Raw genomic sequence first — 14,843 nt, forward strand, 5'->3', positions numbered from 1 at the left:
CAATCCTCTTTATGAGAAGCTCATTTGCAGAGCAGAAGGCATTACCAATTCTTGGTGTATTCAGAATTTTACTGTTGTTGATGTGGACCCTTCTGTAATGGGCATAGGTCCACCTGTTGCAATTTCTGCTGCGGTGCAGGCGTTGTATGAGGAAGTAGTTGTTGTATTTGATGTCACGGTACTTAACTGTATTGGGGTGTGCTACAGCAAGTGATGCAGGCAGTGTCGACAAAAAAAAATGTTTATCTAGTGGAATGCTCTAGTTTTGTCGTCCAGATGGCTGACACAGATACCGCGGATACTACTTGGGAACAGATGGAGAAGCAGACCCTACCTTCGAGCTTGAGGACAAGCTCTTTCTCCCAGGGGGGGGGGGGAGGGGTGTAAAGTTTTGCACACAATAACATTATTAAGTTATTTAGAGTCTAATTAATTATTATTTTTTAATTTACTTTATTTTATTTCAGTTAAAGAAATAATAGGCCATAAGGGCATTTTTATAATATTTTATCTTGAACCTTGTAAGGGTAAACCCTATTTAAGGGGTAAGAGTAATGAGAAAAAACAAACATTGATTTAGAGTAAACAAGGGTTTTGAGTTCTCCTAAACGAACTTAGGGGTGTGCGTTCTCCTCAAAGAACAGAGGGTTTTCAAGCTTCCCTTCGGCTTGATTTTCGTCTTTATCTTCTTCCTCACTACGAATCGCCGTGTCAGATCCGGAACGGTGACAATATCATTTAGAATAATTTCTTTATGCAGGAGAAAACAAGACAAGGTGTGCTTCAAAATGCTGAAATTTGCAAGTTGGGAGTTTCTAATCCTCCCATTCCCGCCATGAAAGAACTTTTTAGCACAAAACATGTCGTTATAGTAAAGAGTGACCGGATATCTTATGACTTGTAACAGTATACTCATTAATAAAAGGAAACCCACACTGCAAAAGGACTGCAATCGACTTCTCTATAGAGATTCAGGGAATGCGATGAGTTTTACATCCATTTTTTGCTGAAAAACACAAGGAGAAATGACATGAATCAGGTATCAGACAACAAAAGTCATGCAAAATTTTCTTGGTGACCATCATCAAAACAAAGACCTGGATGAATTTGACCATTCCCTTCTCGTTAACTAAATGGTCTCTATTGCACTCTCTCCAAAAAAAGTGCTGAATTCAACACCTCTTACTATTGAGTACCAAGTAAATATATGGTCAGAATCCTTTCATCAATGACTAAGATCATGAATGTTAAGTACAATTTTATTACTCAGTAAGGGTTCTAATATTACCATGAATAACCTTTCTAGGCTTTTATAGCTAAGACGTTTTGCTTCTCCAGCATTTGCATGGATGTATGGATAGCATAGTTACTACTTTATCAGAAAAACACTTGATCAGCATTTGCCAGTAACATTTAACTCATGCTCCATCAATTATCTCCCTTTAAATCTCTGCTAAAGTTAAATAAAAGTAGAGTACCTCAAATGAATTACTTATCAAATATATAAAATCGACTTGTGTCCAGGGGTAAATCTCTTTCAGGATCTACTGCAACCAAAGAAATGACAGAGTATTATTGTATCAGTTCAAATTTATTGATCGAACCAGGTTGAACAAGAGGATGTTGTTGGAAACCTATACATCAAATCTAGAAGTCACACAATCCGCACCATCTAATACACTTTTGCAGCATTAGAATGCTGGATTTATAAATTTCTCATGCCTGTTTACCAAGTCAACTGGAAACTCCAAACCACGATATTGGTTGGCTATTCTATAAGCTGAAGAAATTTCATTAAAAGAAGGAAATGCTGACTTTTCATAAAGTATATAGGTATGGCCCTATGTTGCAGACCTAACGAAAACTGAAATGATTAGTGAATGTAAACTTGGATATTTGGAATTAAAGATCTTCTCAGAAATTCAACTTTTATACAGTCATAGCATCATAATGAAACATTAGTAAACAAGAAATATAGAAAGTGCAATTTGAAATGGTTTGAACATCTCTTAAAGTGCACTACTGACAAAGTTTGATTGATGCCTGTTAATGGACCCAGACTTGGGAACCAACTCAGACACTTGAAAACCCGAGTTGGGTCGGGACTTGCGAGTCTAACCACACCCAACTTACCCATCCCAAATCCAAGTTGGCCAGGACAAGTCGCAGGTTGACTCAGCGAGTCAGAACACCATGCTAGAGAAGGCTAAACACGACCTGAAAGTCGTAGAAAATTAATTTAACAGACCAATCTAGCAATGTTTGTGCCAAATGATAGACCAGGATAAGGAATGATGACAATGATAAAAATTGATGGAAAATGAGATTTCACATTTCTAAAGGTACACTATACAATCAAAATATATTTCAAGCTTAACACCACAACAGTAAATATTTCCTGATAAACTACTAAAATGATGCAAATTGTCATCAGCTAACATGCTACAGGCCTATATTAAAATACAAAAATGAGATAACCCAAGCAACAAGGTTATCCAAGCAAGTGGCATCAAGAGAAAACCAGTTGCGCTTCAAATTTTCCCCATGATTGTTAAGGAGCCAAGTTTCTCAGGTCCTACCATAAAATGGAATCGGATAGTTGATAACAAGGATAGCTCACTCTAGGGCCCTAGGCCTTTGCCAATATTGAGGAATAGAAGACCTTTGCCAGCCCCGGGACTAGCATTTATAAGAAAGCAGACATCTGATGCCCACTCTCAGACGCATAGAGAGCTTAAAGTAATCTGCTGCCAATCAAACCTAGATGACAGCTCACTCTGCTGAATATCTGAATGCCGAGACACATGCCAGCAAAACTTACTAGCTAACCAAATAAAAGATCCTATCACGAGCCTTCAAACTTGCAGCATCATCCAGATTGTTGAGTTGCCAAGATTCATGACTGTTCTATTTACTGACCAACCCTCATTGGGAACAGAGGAAAGATACAGTAAAAGATCCAGCAAGGAAAGAACCAAAGAAATTACTAGGAGATTTATGCATAGGCAGCTCATGGTCCTCAGCAAATTCTTGATCCTTTATACATCATATTAGTTACCAAGGCCTGATCATAGGACCAGGTCCATACTCGTATAAAATATATATGTAATCAATGTATGCACCTGATGTCCAAGATTATTTCTTGGTTAGATGCTTTTAAGTCATCCAGCACAAAGACCAAATTAGGAGATGAATAAGAGTAACTTGAAACACTATTACCAACATTTGTAAGTGCATTACGCTATCCAACCAAGTCCTCTGAACTTGCATATTGCTCAGTAGGCATGCAAAACCAGGTCTCAATAGTGAAACAATAGTATGTAAAAAACCATGTAACATTTTCACACTAAACTTTCTAACTTCAACGTTTTACCATACCATGTAGAAACCATCATCGGCTAATCAACTCCTAGATGAGCACTAGTCAGTCAGTGTTTTCACCATCAAATTAATACTATTCCAGAAAACAGTTTTACATAGATAAAAGTAAGTAAAACCTGATGTGAATCAATATCTTCAAGTAAAAGAATACAAAACTAAAACATAATCTCATGAATAAAGCCTAATACGAGCCCTATAAGAAAGCAAACAAAGAAACCGAAGACACAGCAGTGAATTGAACTAAAATCACGAAATATTCGAAGTCTTAACCTTTATTATTCCAAAAATATTCATCTTTCCAAATTCCCCATAAAAGAGAAAAAGGAATAAATAATTAAATAAGAAAGAAAGAGACCAAAGAAACAGGAAAATGCAGCAAGGGGCAACCCCTTAAACATGAATCATGCATTGAGTTGAATTCGAAGTGCTGTGGGTCTCCATAGAAGGATTGGTTTTTAAGGGCAGTGCTTTTTCAAACTCTACTTTCATGGTAACCAAATACAAGTTCCATAATGGTTTCAGATAGACGTACACGTAAGCTGTTGAAGGGACACGGTCGTCCGGCGAGGGAGGCTTCTCGGCAACGGTGAGATATATGGATGCTCGTCTCTTCCTCGCCAGTGAAGGGGCTGGTTTTAACCGCATAGGCGACTACCATCCACACACCCACCCCCTCCCCCCAACCACCACCACCACAGTAAAAGGGTGGGAGATATCAAAAAACAATAATGCAACAGGTGGGAAGTGAACAGCGAGAAAATAGAAGAAAAAAAATAATAATAGAAAAAAAACCATACGATATCTTAACTCTATAAATAATTTTATTTTGAAATTAGTTTTTTTTTTGTGTCCCATACAATCGGTTTTATGCTCAAATCCCCTAATCCTAGGGAGATTTGAACTACAGATATCCATAAAGAAAGACCAACGAGTAGTTGAAGTCTCAAAATTTAATGTATTATGTTCGATCATTGTATCTTCACATTTGTTAATAATTTTTCAAATATGTTACCTCCTGAACTTCTTTGGATTCATCTACCATTTTCACAATGAAGTGAGTACTTTGGGTAACTAACAACATAAACTACAAATATTTCATTTCATTTCATCATGGCTCAAAACTAATCGCTTTAGCATTTCTTATTTCTTATCATGCACTATATGGGCTTTTCCCTAATTTTGCTAGGGAGCAACCTTGTCAACTTTGGCTCTCTAATGCTTTTTTAAAAAAAGGTAGGAAACATAGAACGTTGCTTGACATAAATTGGGAACTATAAACACAGAGCTGTGCCTTAGCATCAGAATGTTGTCCATTAAAGATGGTGCAATATGAAACAGACAATTATGAGGTTTCATTCACATAAGGAATTTTATAATTCAAGTCAGTGGAAAAAAGAAACCAAAAGGGTATTTAAGTTATGGCCAATCGATAAAAAAACAATTTTATTACTTTGAGAAAACTGGAGCATGGATCAAATCCACAAAGACACCTCTTATCGGACCATACTTGAACCCTTCTTCTGTGCCAAGAGTGCATCACACACCTTTGCAGCATCCAAGTTGTCCCTTACATTATGGACTCTTATGAGGTTAGCACCACCCAAAATCCCAGCTGAAACAGCAGCTACTGTTGCAGGGTCTCTCTCCACAGGGTTCAGGCGATCACAGATTTCACCAAGGAACCTCTTCCTGGATGGTCCAATCAAGATGGGTGCACGTGAAGCAGCATAGCTCTTTGAGGCAATCTCTCTTCGGAGTCTTGGAAGACCCATGAGCAGTTCCAAATTATGCACAGCGTTTTTTGAAAACCCGATTCCAGGATCAAGTATGATGCTCCAAACTGGAATACCTGAAAGTTCAGCATCCCTCACTCGGGCATACAATTCAGAAGAAACTTCTTTGCATACATCTTCATAGAGCGTGTTTGAGCTGTTTTGCATTGTTTGAGGGTCTCCTCTCATGTGCATTATAATATAAGGAACCCCAAGTTCTGCGACTACCTTATGCATATTAGGATCTAGTTGACCCCCAGAGACATCATTAACAATATGGGCTCCTCTTCTTACCGCCTCGGAAGCAACTACAGAGTAAAAAGTATCTACTGATATGAACTTCCCAGATATTTCAGGCATTTGTAGAACAGCTTCTAAAATGGGCATTAGCCTATTCAACTCTTCCTCTGGTGAAATTCTAGTAGCCGATGGCTGTGTTGATTGTGCACCAATATCAATAATGTCAGCCCCTTCTACGATCAGCAGCCTCACCTGGGCAACTGCAGCATCTACTGATTGAAATTTACCCCCATCGCTAAAACTATTGGGGGTCAAATTAACAATACCCATAACATGAGTTTTCCGGGACCAATCCCATAACTGATTTCCCACAGGTAAAACTCTTCTTAAACCTTCTTTTCCAATTAGAGATTCACCTCCAAGTTTCTCCCACACTTCAAAGAGGCCACCACTTTTTCTTGAAAAGGAATGCCAACTTGCGACTGTATCATTGTCCAATGATGATCCCAGTAGATCTATGAGGGGAGCCACCACAAATGGTCTTTCCCATATCCGTTCATGTGGTATAGTGAGGACTTCTGAGTCGACCTCGAACTTCCCATAAAACAAAATATCCAGGTCTATGGGTCTTGGGCCATATCTTATTCCATCTGTTCTACCCAAATGTTTCTCAATCTGCTTAAGTGCTTTCAGTAAATCATGGGGGTCAAGTTTCGTAGTACCTCTAATAGCAGAATTGAGGAAAAGGGGCTGCTCAGTCACATAGGCCGGCTCAGTCTCATATAAAGAACCATGTCTTGTGATTCTTACACCAGATTTCTTCAATAATTTCAAGGCTTCAGTGAAATTATGCATTCTATCTCCTACATTGCTACCTAGCGCAATAACAATTTCTTTCTCCTGAGAGAAGACCTCTGCTGCAGTTTTATCCACAGATGAATGCAGATATGAAAAACTTGTCACTGCAAGGGCAACTCAGAACCACAATTATAAGGAAGTGGTGCTGTGCACAACAAATTGCCAATTAATAGATAATACAGGACAACTGAAATCACCTTGGCAACCATCTGATTTACGCACGCCCCTAATCCCACGCTTAATGGCTGGAAACATTTGCTTGAGCACCCTCATGCCGGGCAGTTTTCCTTGGTCCTAATGAACCATCAAAAGTCTGATAAATAGTAAAGATCAAGTGGATTAGAGCAGAACTTTATGTATGAAATGAATATATACGTAAGAGAAGGGAGAGTTCTTACAGTGTATATTTGTTAAAAATGGACATGGAAACCAGTTGGTTATCATCTATCCCTTGCCTTCAACTATAACATAAGCCACATCGTCATGTAAGCTGTTTCAAACAACATTTTGTAGTACAGGACAATCAATTACAAAGAAAAAAAACAAATAATTCTGTAATCTGCTTCAGTATCAAACAGTTCCCAGCAAGCCTTCAGGTCTAACTACGATTTTCAGTCGATCTGAAGTAAGAAATTGATTTACTTAATCTTCTTTAGAGACAAATTTCTTGTTAAATAGAACTTCGATTTACTGTTCTAACCAAAACGTCAAAACAACCATTTAAAGGAACCCGTTTCCAGTCCATTTCTGAAACTCTCTTTCTAGCTCGGCCACACTCTTATCTAATACCATAAAAAAACTTGTTTTAGCAGAGCAAAGACGAGTTTTTTAAATTATGAAAGAAAAATATTGTAGCAGATTCTGGGAAGAAGAAGAAAACCTTTAAAAATCAAGAAGAAAGAAACGAAAATTGGAAGAAATAAACTGCTTGGGCATCTTACTTGGGAGCAATCTTTTGCAACCGTCATTTACCGGCAGCCACTTTGAACAAGCATCTTCCAGCAGGAATTCCACCGTTCCACTTCACTAAGCGGAACGTCACCTTCAAGGAAACTGCCGGAGAATACCCAATTCCGAACTCTCAAGGCCGTCTGCCTCCCTGATGAGCAACAACGGCACCCGCCTTCCCCCCGCCCCTTACTATCCCTGGTGAGCAATCTAAATAAAAATCCAGATATTCATAGTTTTTTTTTTTAATTTTTCTATTAATAAGTTAAGATAGATTTTAGCATGTCTGAATTAATAAATAATTAAAATAAATAAAATATATTTATTTAATTAAATATATAAAAAATAAAACACTTAAACAAAATTTACTTTTATAATATCTAAATTCTCATTTTTTAAAATATTAATTAAATATAATATTAAAAAATAAAAAAATTATGTAAATAAAAAAGAGGGTATTTTATTATGAAAATAATTTTATAGATTTAATATTGTAATATAGTTTTATTTAACTAAACTAAAATATATTTACTTGTTTAAAATTAATAAATAATTAAAATAAACTAAGAGTTTTTATTTAATTAAATATATAAAAATAAAAGATTAAAAAAAATCCTTACTTTTATTATATCCAAATTTTGATCAAATTGTTACTTTTATAATATCTAAATTCTTACTCTTAAAATAATATTAAATATAAGGAATTTAAGTAAATAAAAAAGGGTATTTTATTATATCAAATTAATTTAATAGATTTAATTTTTATTTTATATAGTTTAGTTAAACTAAATTAAAATAAATTTCAATTTTTTTAATTAATAAATAATTTTAACTAGTTTTAAACTAACAAATAATTTAAAAAATAATTTTTAATTATATATTTAATTAAATATATAAAAATAAAATAATTAAATAAATACTTAGTTTTATAATATCCACATACTTAATTAAATTGTTACTTGTGTAATATCTAAATTCTCACTCTTAAATTAAAAATTAAATATAATATTAAAATTATTAATTTTTATAAATTAAAAAGAGTGTATTTTATCATATAAAATTATTCTGATGGACTTAATTTTTATAAGATAATTTTATTTAATTATTATATTAATAAACTAAGATAAATTTTAACCTGTTTAAATTAATAAATAATTAAATATTTAATTAAGAGTTTTAAATATTAATTTTATATATATATATATATATAAATAAATAAAACGCTTAAACAACAATGTAGCTCGGCTTGTGTCAACTCTTCAACCATCCTTGATCAAAACATGAGGTCAGCGACACTACAGGCTATTGAGATCTCCAAAAACTTCGGTGGATCTATGTTCTTCGACTTTAAAACCTTCCGCTGCCTCTGCGGAAGTCTGTTGAAGAAACTAAGGCCTTCATCAGAGAAGCATCGATTCATGCTGATTTTATTGAGGTTACGAAGCAAGAACTAGAATTTCTGCGTGGTATCATCCCCTGTAAAAAGAGGTGAGTCTTGTAGGAAAGGAATTTGTTCTCTTTTGATTCTTTCGAGTACCCTTGTGTGTGAACTAAGGTCTGATCTTAACTGTTATTTTTTATAAGATTTTCTTTTTCCAGTTCATCTCAAACTTGGATCTCAAGTAATGAATCTCATTCACGAGGTCAATTCAATTCAGACTGTCTGGGCACAAGTACACAGACACGGGAGTAAATTTATTTGATGCTTGCATAATATGAAGTAAGGATCGAGAACATTGTAGCTAACCTGCTAAAAAGAAAACAGAAAGAAGAAGAAGAAACCAACTATCCTTCCATTAAACCTGCCTATGTTCCTCCTTCCCACATCCCCACCAGAGACCCATAAAAACCTCGCCCAGAGGCTCATTTATTAAGTCTTCTCCAAGCAAAACCACAATCAAAATCCAACCCCAAGGCCGAAGGGGGCCAAAAAGAAAGGCAAAAGGCAAAATAATAAGATTGAAAGACATGGAAAAAAAAAAGATGAAGAAAAGGATGGGGAAGGGAGATTCTGTTTCCCCATTTCTGCTAACTAGATACACGTACACAAAACTCTTACACCAGGATCCTACTCTGCAGGAGTTTGAATTCCATCAAGCTTAGAAGCAGCTGACCTATCCAGAAACCACACCAACTTACCATTGGTTGGCTGGACCATCTGAGCTGGCAACTGAGAATCCGACCGTGCATTGTCAAATACTTGATGAACAGCCTCTGCTTTGTTGATACCTGTCACAACTACAGCCACATTCGAGGCGGAATTGATGACAGGGAGAGTGAAGGTTATGCGCTCAGGAGGAGGTTTAGGGGAGTCTGTGATGAAGGTCACCCACTCATCATTCTCCTCCAGGGCTTTGTGCTGGGGGAAGAGAGAGGCCACATGACCATCAGGGCCCATCCCAAGTAGGACCAAGTCAAACTTGGGGGAGTCACTTGTCTCGGACACTCCAACTGTACGGGTCTTGACTAGCTGCCGAAGGACAAACTCATACTCATCAGCAGCCTCCTCTGCTGATAAGGTGTCATTTATGGAGTACATGTGGCTAGGGACCACTGGCACCTGAAGAAAAGCATACTGAAGCTTCAGCAAAGAGGAGAATCCAACAAGCCTGACAAGTTTTCTAAGAAAAAAAAAGTTAAAAGGATCTCTATCAGAAACAAAGAGTCAATGTTTAAAATAGAAAGTCAAATTTTCCCACCTCCTGGCCTGGTTACCAGAAAAAAAGGGTGAAGAAGAAAAGGATCTTCAGTACAATTCAAAAGAACAATTAAAACCATTTAACTTTCACCATCATTTCTAGAAGTGTTGGTGTTGTATGAATCATCTAATAGACATAACATCCGTAATCCCCTTGGATCTCTTTCATGCAACACTGGAGGAAGAATTATTTATCTAGACTGCCTTATTCCCCCTGTGCAGAGTTCTTTTCCTGGCAATAGGTCCAGTTGACAGTTGTGCTGTGCATGCTAGCACCTCATAACAGTGGCTTTGGCCTGTATCAATACCCACCTAACAAACAGCAGGTAGGTTTATAGTTGACAAAAGAATATTCCTGTCAATTATGAAAACAACATTCTCTAATTTCAACAACCAAACTTAGTTTTTCCACAAAGATAAGATTACTGTTGGCACCCGCTGATCACGATCCATGAGATGGTGGATAATCGTTTCTCCTGGACACTGAGGCCAAACAATTTCTAGTTTTATTATGCCTTATCTGAAAACGCACAATCTTCCTTCTTAATGAGTTCCAAGCATGCAACTTCTTGAAGAAAATAGACAATCCAATGTAGGAGAGAAATCAAGAAACAACAGAACTGCGCTATAGAGAAAAGCTTCAAAGCCAGAAATTGGTACAAATGATGCATACTCTTCTTTAAATTCACTAATGGGATATAATGGATTTATCATGATGAAAGAAAAAATAAGGACAAAGTGACTGGTGCAAAGCTCAAAGTAGATAACTGGCTTCAAGATTCATCATATCACATTCACCACCTTGTTTCAACTACATCGGTTTGTTTAGATAATTCTAACCCTATTCTGCTTATTAATTGCCAACTCAATTGTAATTCAATTTCCTCCCCATCCTTCTACACCACTCCACCCACCTCTTTTGGAGCCTAACCCTATTTCGTAAAGGATGCTGCTGACAAGTTCATTTACTATGCACTTTGAGATCTCAATCTACAAGTTCCATTACTAATATATACAGTGAATTTAAGGCTTCCAAAATACACACACACTCACAATCTCTTATAATTGGCACTTCAATAGATAAAATTTCTTACTAGTCATAGATTAGTCCAGTTACTAACAGATACAGTGAATTTAAGATAGTTACACAGTATTCAGCATGCAAGTTACTTCCACTTTAGTTCCATTAGTTATACATAATGTGAATTGAAGGCTTCCAAATTACACAGACACTCAAAATTTCTTATTATTGCCACTTTCATAGGTAAATTTTTTATATTAGTCATACTTTAGTCCCATTACTTGTAGATACTGTGAATTAAAGGCTTCCAAATAGCTCACCCAAAAAGAAAAAAAGGGAAAAATAAAAGCTTCCAAAACACAGTTGACATGATTGAATATGCAGCAGAAATGCTTCCTAATACTTGGGTTTGGATGATGCAAATACACTTTCAAGTAAGCTATGCAAGATGGTATAGAAACCCGTCGAAATTGGAAATAGGCGTAACTTTTTAAATTTGAAATGTGCTCATCATATCATTGTGGAATCCAAATAAACAAGATCCCTATGAATTAAAATTGTGAAACACACTCGTCAAATAGATCCAATTCCAAGCAGGTCAAGCTAGGGTGAAAATCTTATATGCAATTTTAACAGTTCTTGGCATAAATGCAAGTACTTCTGAGAGTCCTGGCGTCAGAAGAGTAACAGAAGCCTAGAAAGTATATCTGGTATATATGTATACCCAACTTGGCCCCACCACCCAAGCAATTACCTCTTGCTAATAATAAGTCTTTGAAAATCAACAAATTCTTGTTACCTTGGAAAGTAAACCTTCCTTAGCCAGCTTATAGTTGCTGTCTGCATGATTTTTCGCTACTACTCTCTCATCAGCCCAAAATATATACCACTTTGTCCAATCCACAGTTTTGTTATAAGGAGCTTCACAGAGTTTCCTGTCTCAAACAAACCGAAATCCCTTACAAGAAGCCCCAAGCAAAAATTTAATTATTGAAGAAGAAAAGCAAGTACCTCATTAAGCTAATAAGAGATCCGCCAGAGAGGGCGATGGCAAAATAACCCCTCTCCTTCACAGATCTCTCTGATAGTTCTGCAATATAATCAACTAAATCCGTGGCTAGGTCATCCAAATTTTCATGGATTCTCAGGTTGCCTCTGTCCTCTCGCCCACCTAAAGCCATTCTTTGGGAGACTAGAAATCAAAGAGAAGCCCTATAAAAACAAGGGCAAAGGAAATGTTGGTTAATAACCATACAAAAGAAGATTCATACAGATAATCTATGGGTATATTAATATGAAATAAAAAAAAAAAAAGAGTATGGACCTAGTTCCATCTAAGTTAAATACATCAAAATTTTAATATTCTGGTGCCAAAATATAAAAAAGTAACTGTAACATTAGTAAAAAAGTGAAAAGATAATCGAAAAGTACTTCCAGTTAACCAGAATAGTTCTACAAAATTAAATATGCAGATCCAAATCTGACCCACTTGCATAAGTCACAATAAAAAACCTGAGCTAATTTGTTGTTATAATAGATTCTGGGAGTGCTGGTGGAGATTAGAAACAGGAAAAAAATGAAAAAAAAAAAAAAAACACTTCCATGGTTTTCCAGGAGAAAAACAAAATGGAGAAGAGAAATAATTAGAAAATGCAAATCTCTCCATCACTGTTGAATGTGTTGAAACAAAGAACTTTTTAATGAATAATGAGAGAAACCTATGTGTCCTAAAATACCAACAAAAGAAGGAAAGTGTTAACTGTTGAAATCCATGTCAAATCAATCATAAACTTTGTTAATTAATAATTTTAAGGTAATAACAAAACCAGAATTCTACAATCCGTAGAGAACTAAGTTGCAAAACTACAAATACTAAGTTTTCAATACAGAAAAAGCAGTCACACAGGCACCAGGAGTGTCTCAAGGACAGAAAGAACTGTTTTAAGTGGATAACCACGCAAGATTCCAGAGGAACAGAGAAGAACTACAACTAAGCTCCCAACACTTGAAAATGGAAGTAACCTGCTTACCCTTAAACATCTCAAAACACGAGAAATTGTAACTTTCGGAAACACAGTGAAAAGAAAATAAAAAATCCGACTTAATTCTTCTTAAATTCTGCCAAAAAACATTTCTTAATGATTCCGTAAAGGCAAGTCAAATGACGATGAAAAACTCATTCCAACAGTAAGAAAAAGTTAAAACGAACAAAAACAACATCGAAACAAATGCAAAATTGAGAGGGAAAAAAAAAAAAAAGACTTCAGCACAAAAGCAAATACTAAGGATCCAACACCGCCTGAATTCTCATTTTCACTATCAAAGAACTAGACGAGAGAGTTTGCTTTACTTAGATAGTGGAAGAAATTTAAAACAACCTCTTATATGTTGCGATGCAAATAAACAGCCCGTTCAGAGAGAAACCCCAAACATCAACCAAAAGGCATCTCAATTCAAATACGAATTTGACTAAAAACAAATGCCCGGATCCCAAAATCCTCTGACATTCACATTCCGTACCGAATAAAACAAAAAGAACTAAAAGCAGAGTTACACAGAAAAAAAAGAAGAAAAAAAAGGCGCAGCACAATCTTTCACAATCCAATATTCACAAACAAAGACCTTACAAAAATATCAGAAGGTTGCCAGAGGTATCCAAGGAATCCAAAATTTGAAGAACACCGGAGATGGGTATCATCGAAATCTATAATCTAAACCATTGGGATATTAAAAGACTCTCGACAATCAGCAGAGAATTTACCTTCCACCTTCATACACGTGCATCCACGATTGTGACGCAACAAATAAATAACTCTCTCTCTCTCTCTCTCTCTCTCGCAGTAATAAATGGATAAAACTCGAAACCACACTCCACCCGCTATTCCCACGAAAACTCCGTCCCACTAGATCATCTCTCTGCTCCAAAAGTCTAAAAACAACTCAAAGTCCAAACAAAAAAAAAAATTATTGGACCACCTCTTCTAATAGGACGCTGACAATTGTACTCCTATTAAACCCAGAAGTGAATTTTTTATTCTGATGCTTTTCTTCTTCTTTTCTTAAATGATCTTCACACTTCCCTCACTTGTCCCTGAAATCGTGCTCTTAAATGCCCTTTTGTTTGTTTCTTCTGTGTTTCCGTCCATCACCCTCCAACTGAGTCCCAATTCCCAAAGTCCCTGTTTTGTCTCTTCTGTTGTCCTCTGTTTTTTGTTTTCATCTCTACCACAGCTTCTGCCTCTTTTGACATTTCATTGTGCTAAAGTACCCCAGACAGCAAACTTCAAATTTCAGATTTCATCTCCAGTTAAGATTTCAAAATTATTCTCATGTTTTGGTTAACTAAAAATAAACCAACCGGGATTAATTAAGAGTACAATCCTGGTTTACCCATTATTTTACAGTTGCAAGGGGACTACTGGATGTAAATCAGTGTATGACACTTATAAGCTTGGTACAATATAAGTATTTCACTGCACTCTATTAACAGTTTCATCCAATACTGTCCAATTGACAGTAAATGATGAAATTTCAACTTAAAATGTGGGTTTATGCTAATCAAAATTTGATTTTTTAAATATGAACACAATAATTGCTTCAATCCAACTTCTCAGAAAATAGTGACTTCCCTAGTTCAAGCTAATAAGCATGTGAAAAGAATTTTTCTCATTAGTCTTGCTCCTTGGCATGATCTCCACAGAAGAATTGAGGGCCCCTTTCTGTTTTGACAAGTGAAGAGCTTAGCACTTACCAGTCTCAAGTGTAAACTAACATTTAAAACAGAAGACTCGTGGTTGAGGCCGATTTTTATGACTTTCTATTCCTTGTACAAGTGTATTTCCATGAAAGACACACATTGGTTACTTGTGGGATTTTGTTTCTTTCATATTTAAATATGAAAAATGGTTCAAAAGTCCTATAAACT

At 36.0% G+C, this 14,843-nt stretch overlaps 2 protein-coding genes across 7 annotated transcripts; both read right to left on the reverse strand.

The window, feature by feature from the left end:
* Window positions 1-4,660: 4,660 nt before the first annotated feature.
* LOC137951844 (folate synthesis bifunctional protein, mitochondrial-like) lies at window positions 4,661-7,377 on the reverse strand. 2 transcript variants are annotated; one of them, XM_068798792.1, is made up of 4 exons: window positions 7,193-7,377; window positions 6,650-6,741; window positions 6,449-6,564; window positions 4,661-6,310 (listed from the first exon to the last, which is right to left on the reverse strand). In XM_068798792.1, the coding sequence occupies exons 3-4, from the start codon at window positions 6,522-6,524 to the stop codon at window positions 4,875-4,877; spliced, it is 1,512 nt and encodes a 503-aa protein (XP_068654893.1). In that variant the 5' UTR covers window positions 6,525-6,564; window positions 6,650-6,741; window positions 7,193-7,377; the 3' UTR covers window positions 4,661-4,874. The 2 variants fall into 2 exon arrangements, with proteins under 2 accessions (XP_068654893.1, XP_068654892.1); XM_068798791.1 differs by having other exon boundaries at window positions 4,661-6,355.
* A 1,659-nt stretch (window positions 7,378-9,036) lies between these two features.
* Window positions 9,037-13,986, reverse strand: LOC137951485 (probable 6-phosphogluconolactonase 2). 5 transcript variants are annotated; one of them, XM_068798160.1, is made up of 4 exons: window positions 13,680-13,986; window positions 11,930-12,130; window positions 11,718-11,853; window positions 9,037-9,759 (listed from the first exon to the last, which is right to left on the reverse strand). In XM_068798160.1, exons 2-4 carry the CDS (start codon window positions 12,097-12,099, stop codon window positions 9,268-9,270), a joined length of 798 nt encoding a protein of 265 aa, XP_068654261.1. In that variant the 5' UTR covers window positions 12,100-12,130; window positions 13,680-13,986; the 3' UTR covers window positions 9,037-9,267. The 5 variants fall into 5 exon arrangements, with proteins under 5 accessions (XP_068654261.1, XP_068654264.1, XP_068654265.1 ...); XM_068798163.1 differs by lacking the exon at window positions 13,680-13,986 and adding an exon at window positions 13,546-13,631; XM_068798164.1 differs by lacking the exon at window positions 13,680-13,986 and adding an exon at window positions 13,541-13,597.
* Window positions 13,987-14,843: the final 857 nt, after the last annotated feature.

The sequence above is a fragment of the Aristolochia californica genome, unplaced genomic scaffold (assembly GCF_029961685.1).
Source record: "Aristolochia californica isolate CCGP_79_NKW_82.1479 unplaced genomic scaffold, dmAriCali1.0.hap1 SCAF_15, whole genome shotgun sequence".
NCBI lineage: Eukaryota > Viridiplantae > Streptophyta > Magnoliopsida > Piperales > Aristolochiaceae > Aristolochia > Aristolochia californica.

What these genes read in the sequence shown, in the direction of transcription:
- LOC137951485 (XM_068798160.1), bottom strand. Translation starts at nt 12,099, where the DNA reads ATGGCTTTAGGTGGGCGAGAGGACAGAGGCAACCTGAGAATCCATGAA. An exon ending in TCTCTTATTAGCTTAATGAG is followed by an intron (nt 11,854 to 11,929) that starts GTACTTGCTTTT and finishes TGTTTGAGACAG; the next exon opens with GAAACTCTGTGAAGCTCCTT. An exon ending in AGGAAGGTTTACTTTCCAAG is followed by an intron (nt 9,760 to 11,717) that starts GTAACAAGAATT and finishes GCTTTTCTTCAG; the next exon opens with GTGCCAGTGGTCCCTAGCCA.
- LOC137951844 (XM_068798791.1), bottom strand. Translation starts at nt 6,524, where the DNA reads ATGAGGGTGCTCAAGCAAATGTTTCCAGCCATTAAGCGTGGGATTAGG. An exon ending in TAAATCAGATGGTTGCCAAG is followed by an intron (nt 6,356 to 6,448) that starts GTGATTTCAGTT and finishes TTGCCCTTGCAG; the next exon opens with TGACAAGTTTTTCATATCTG.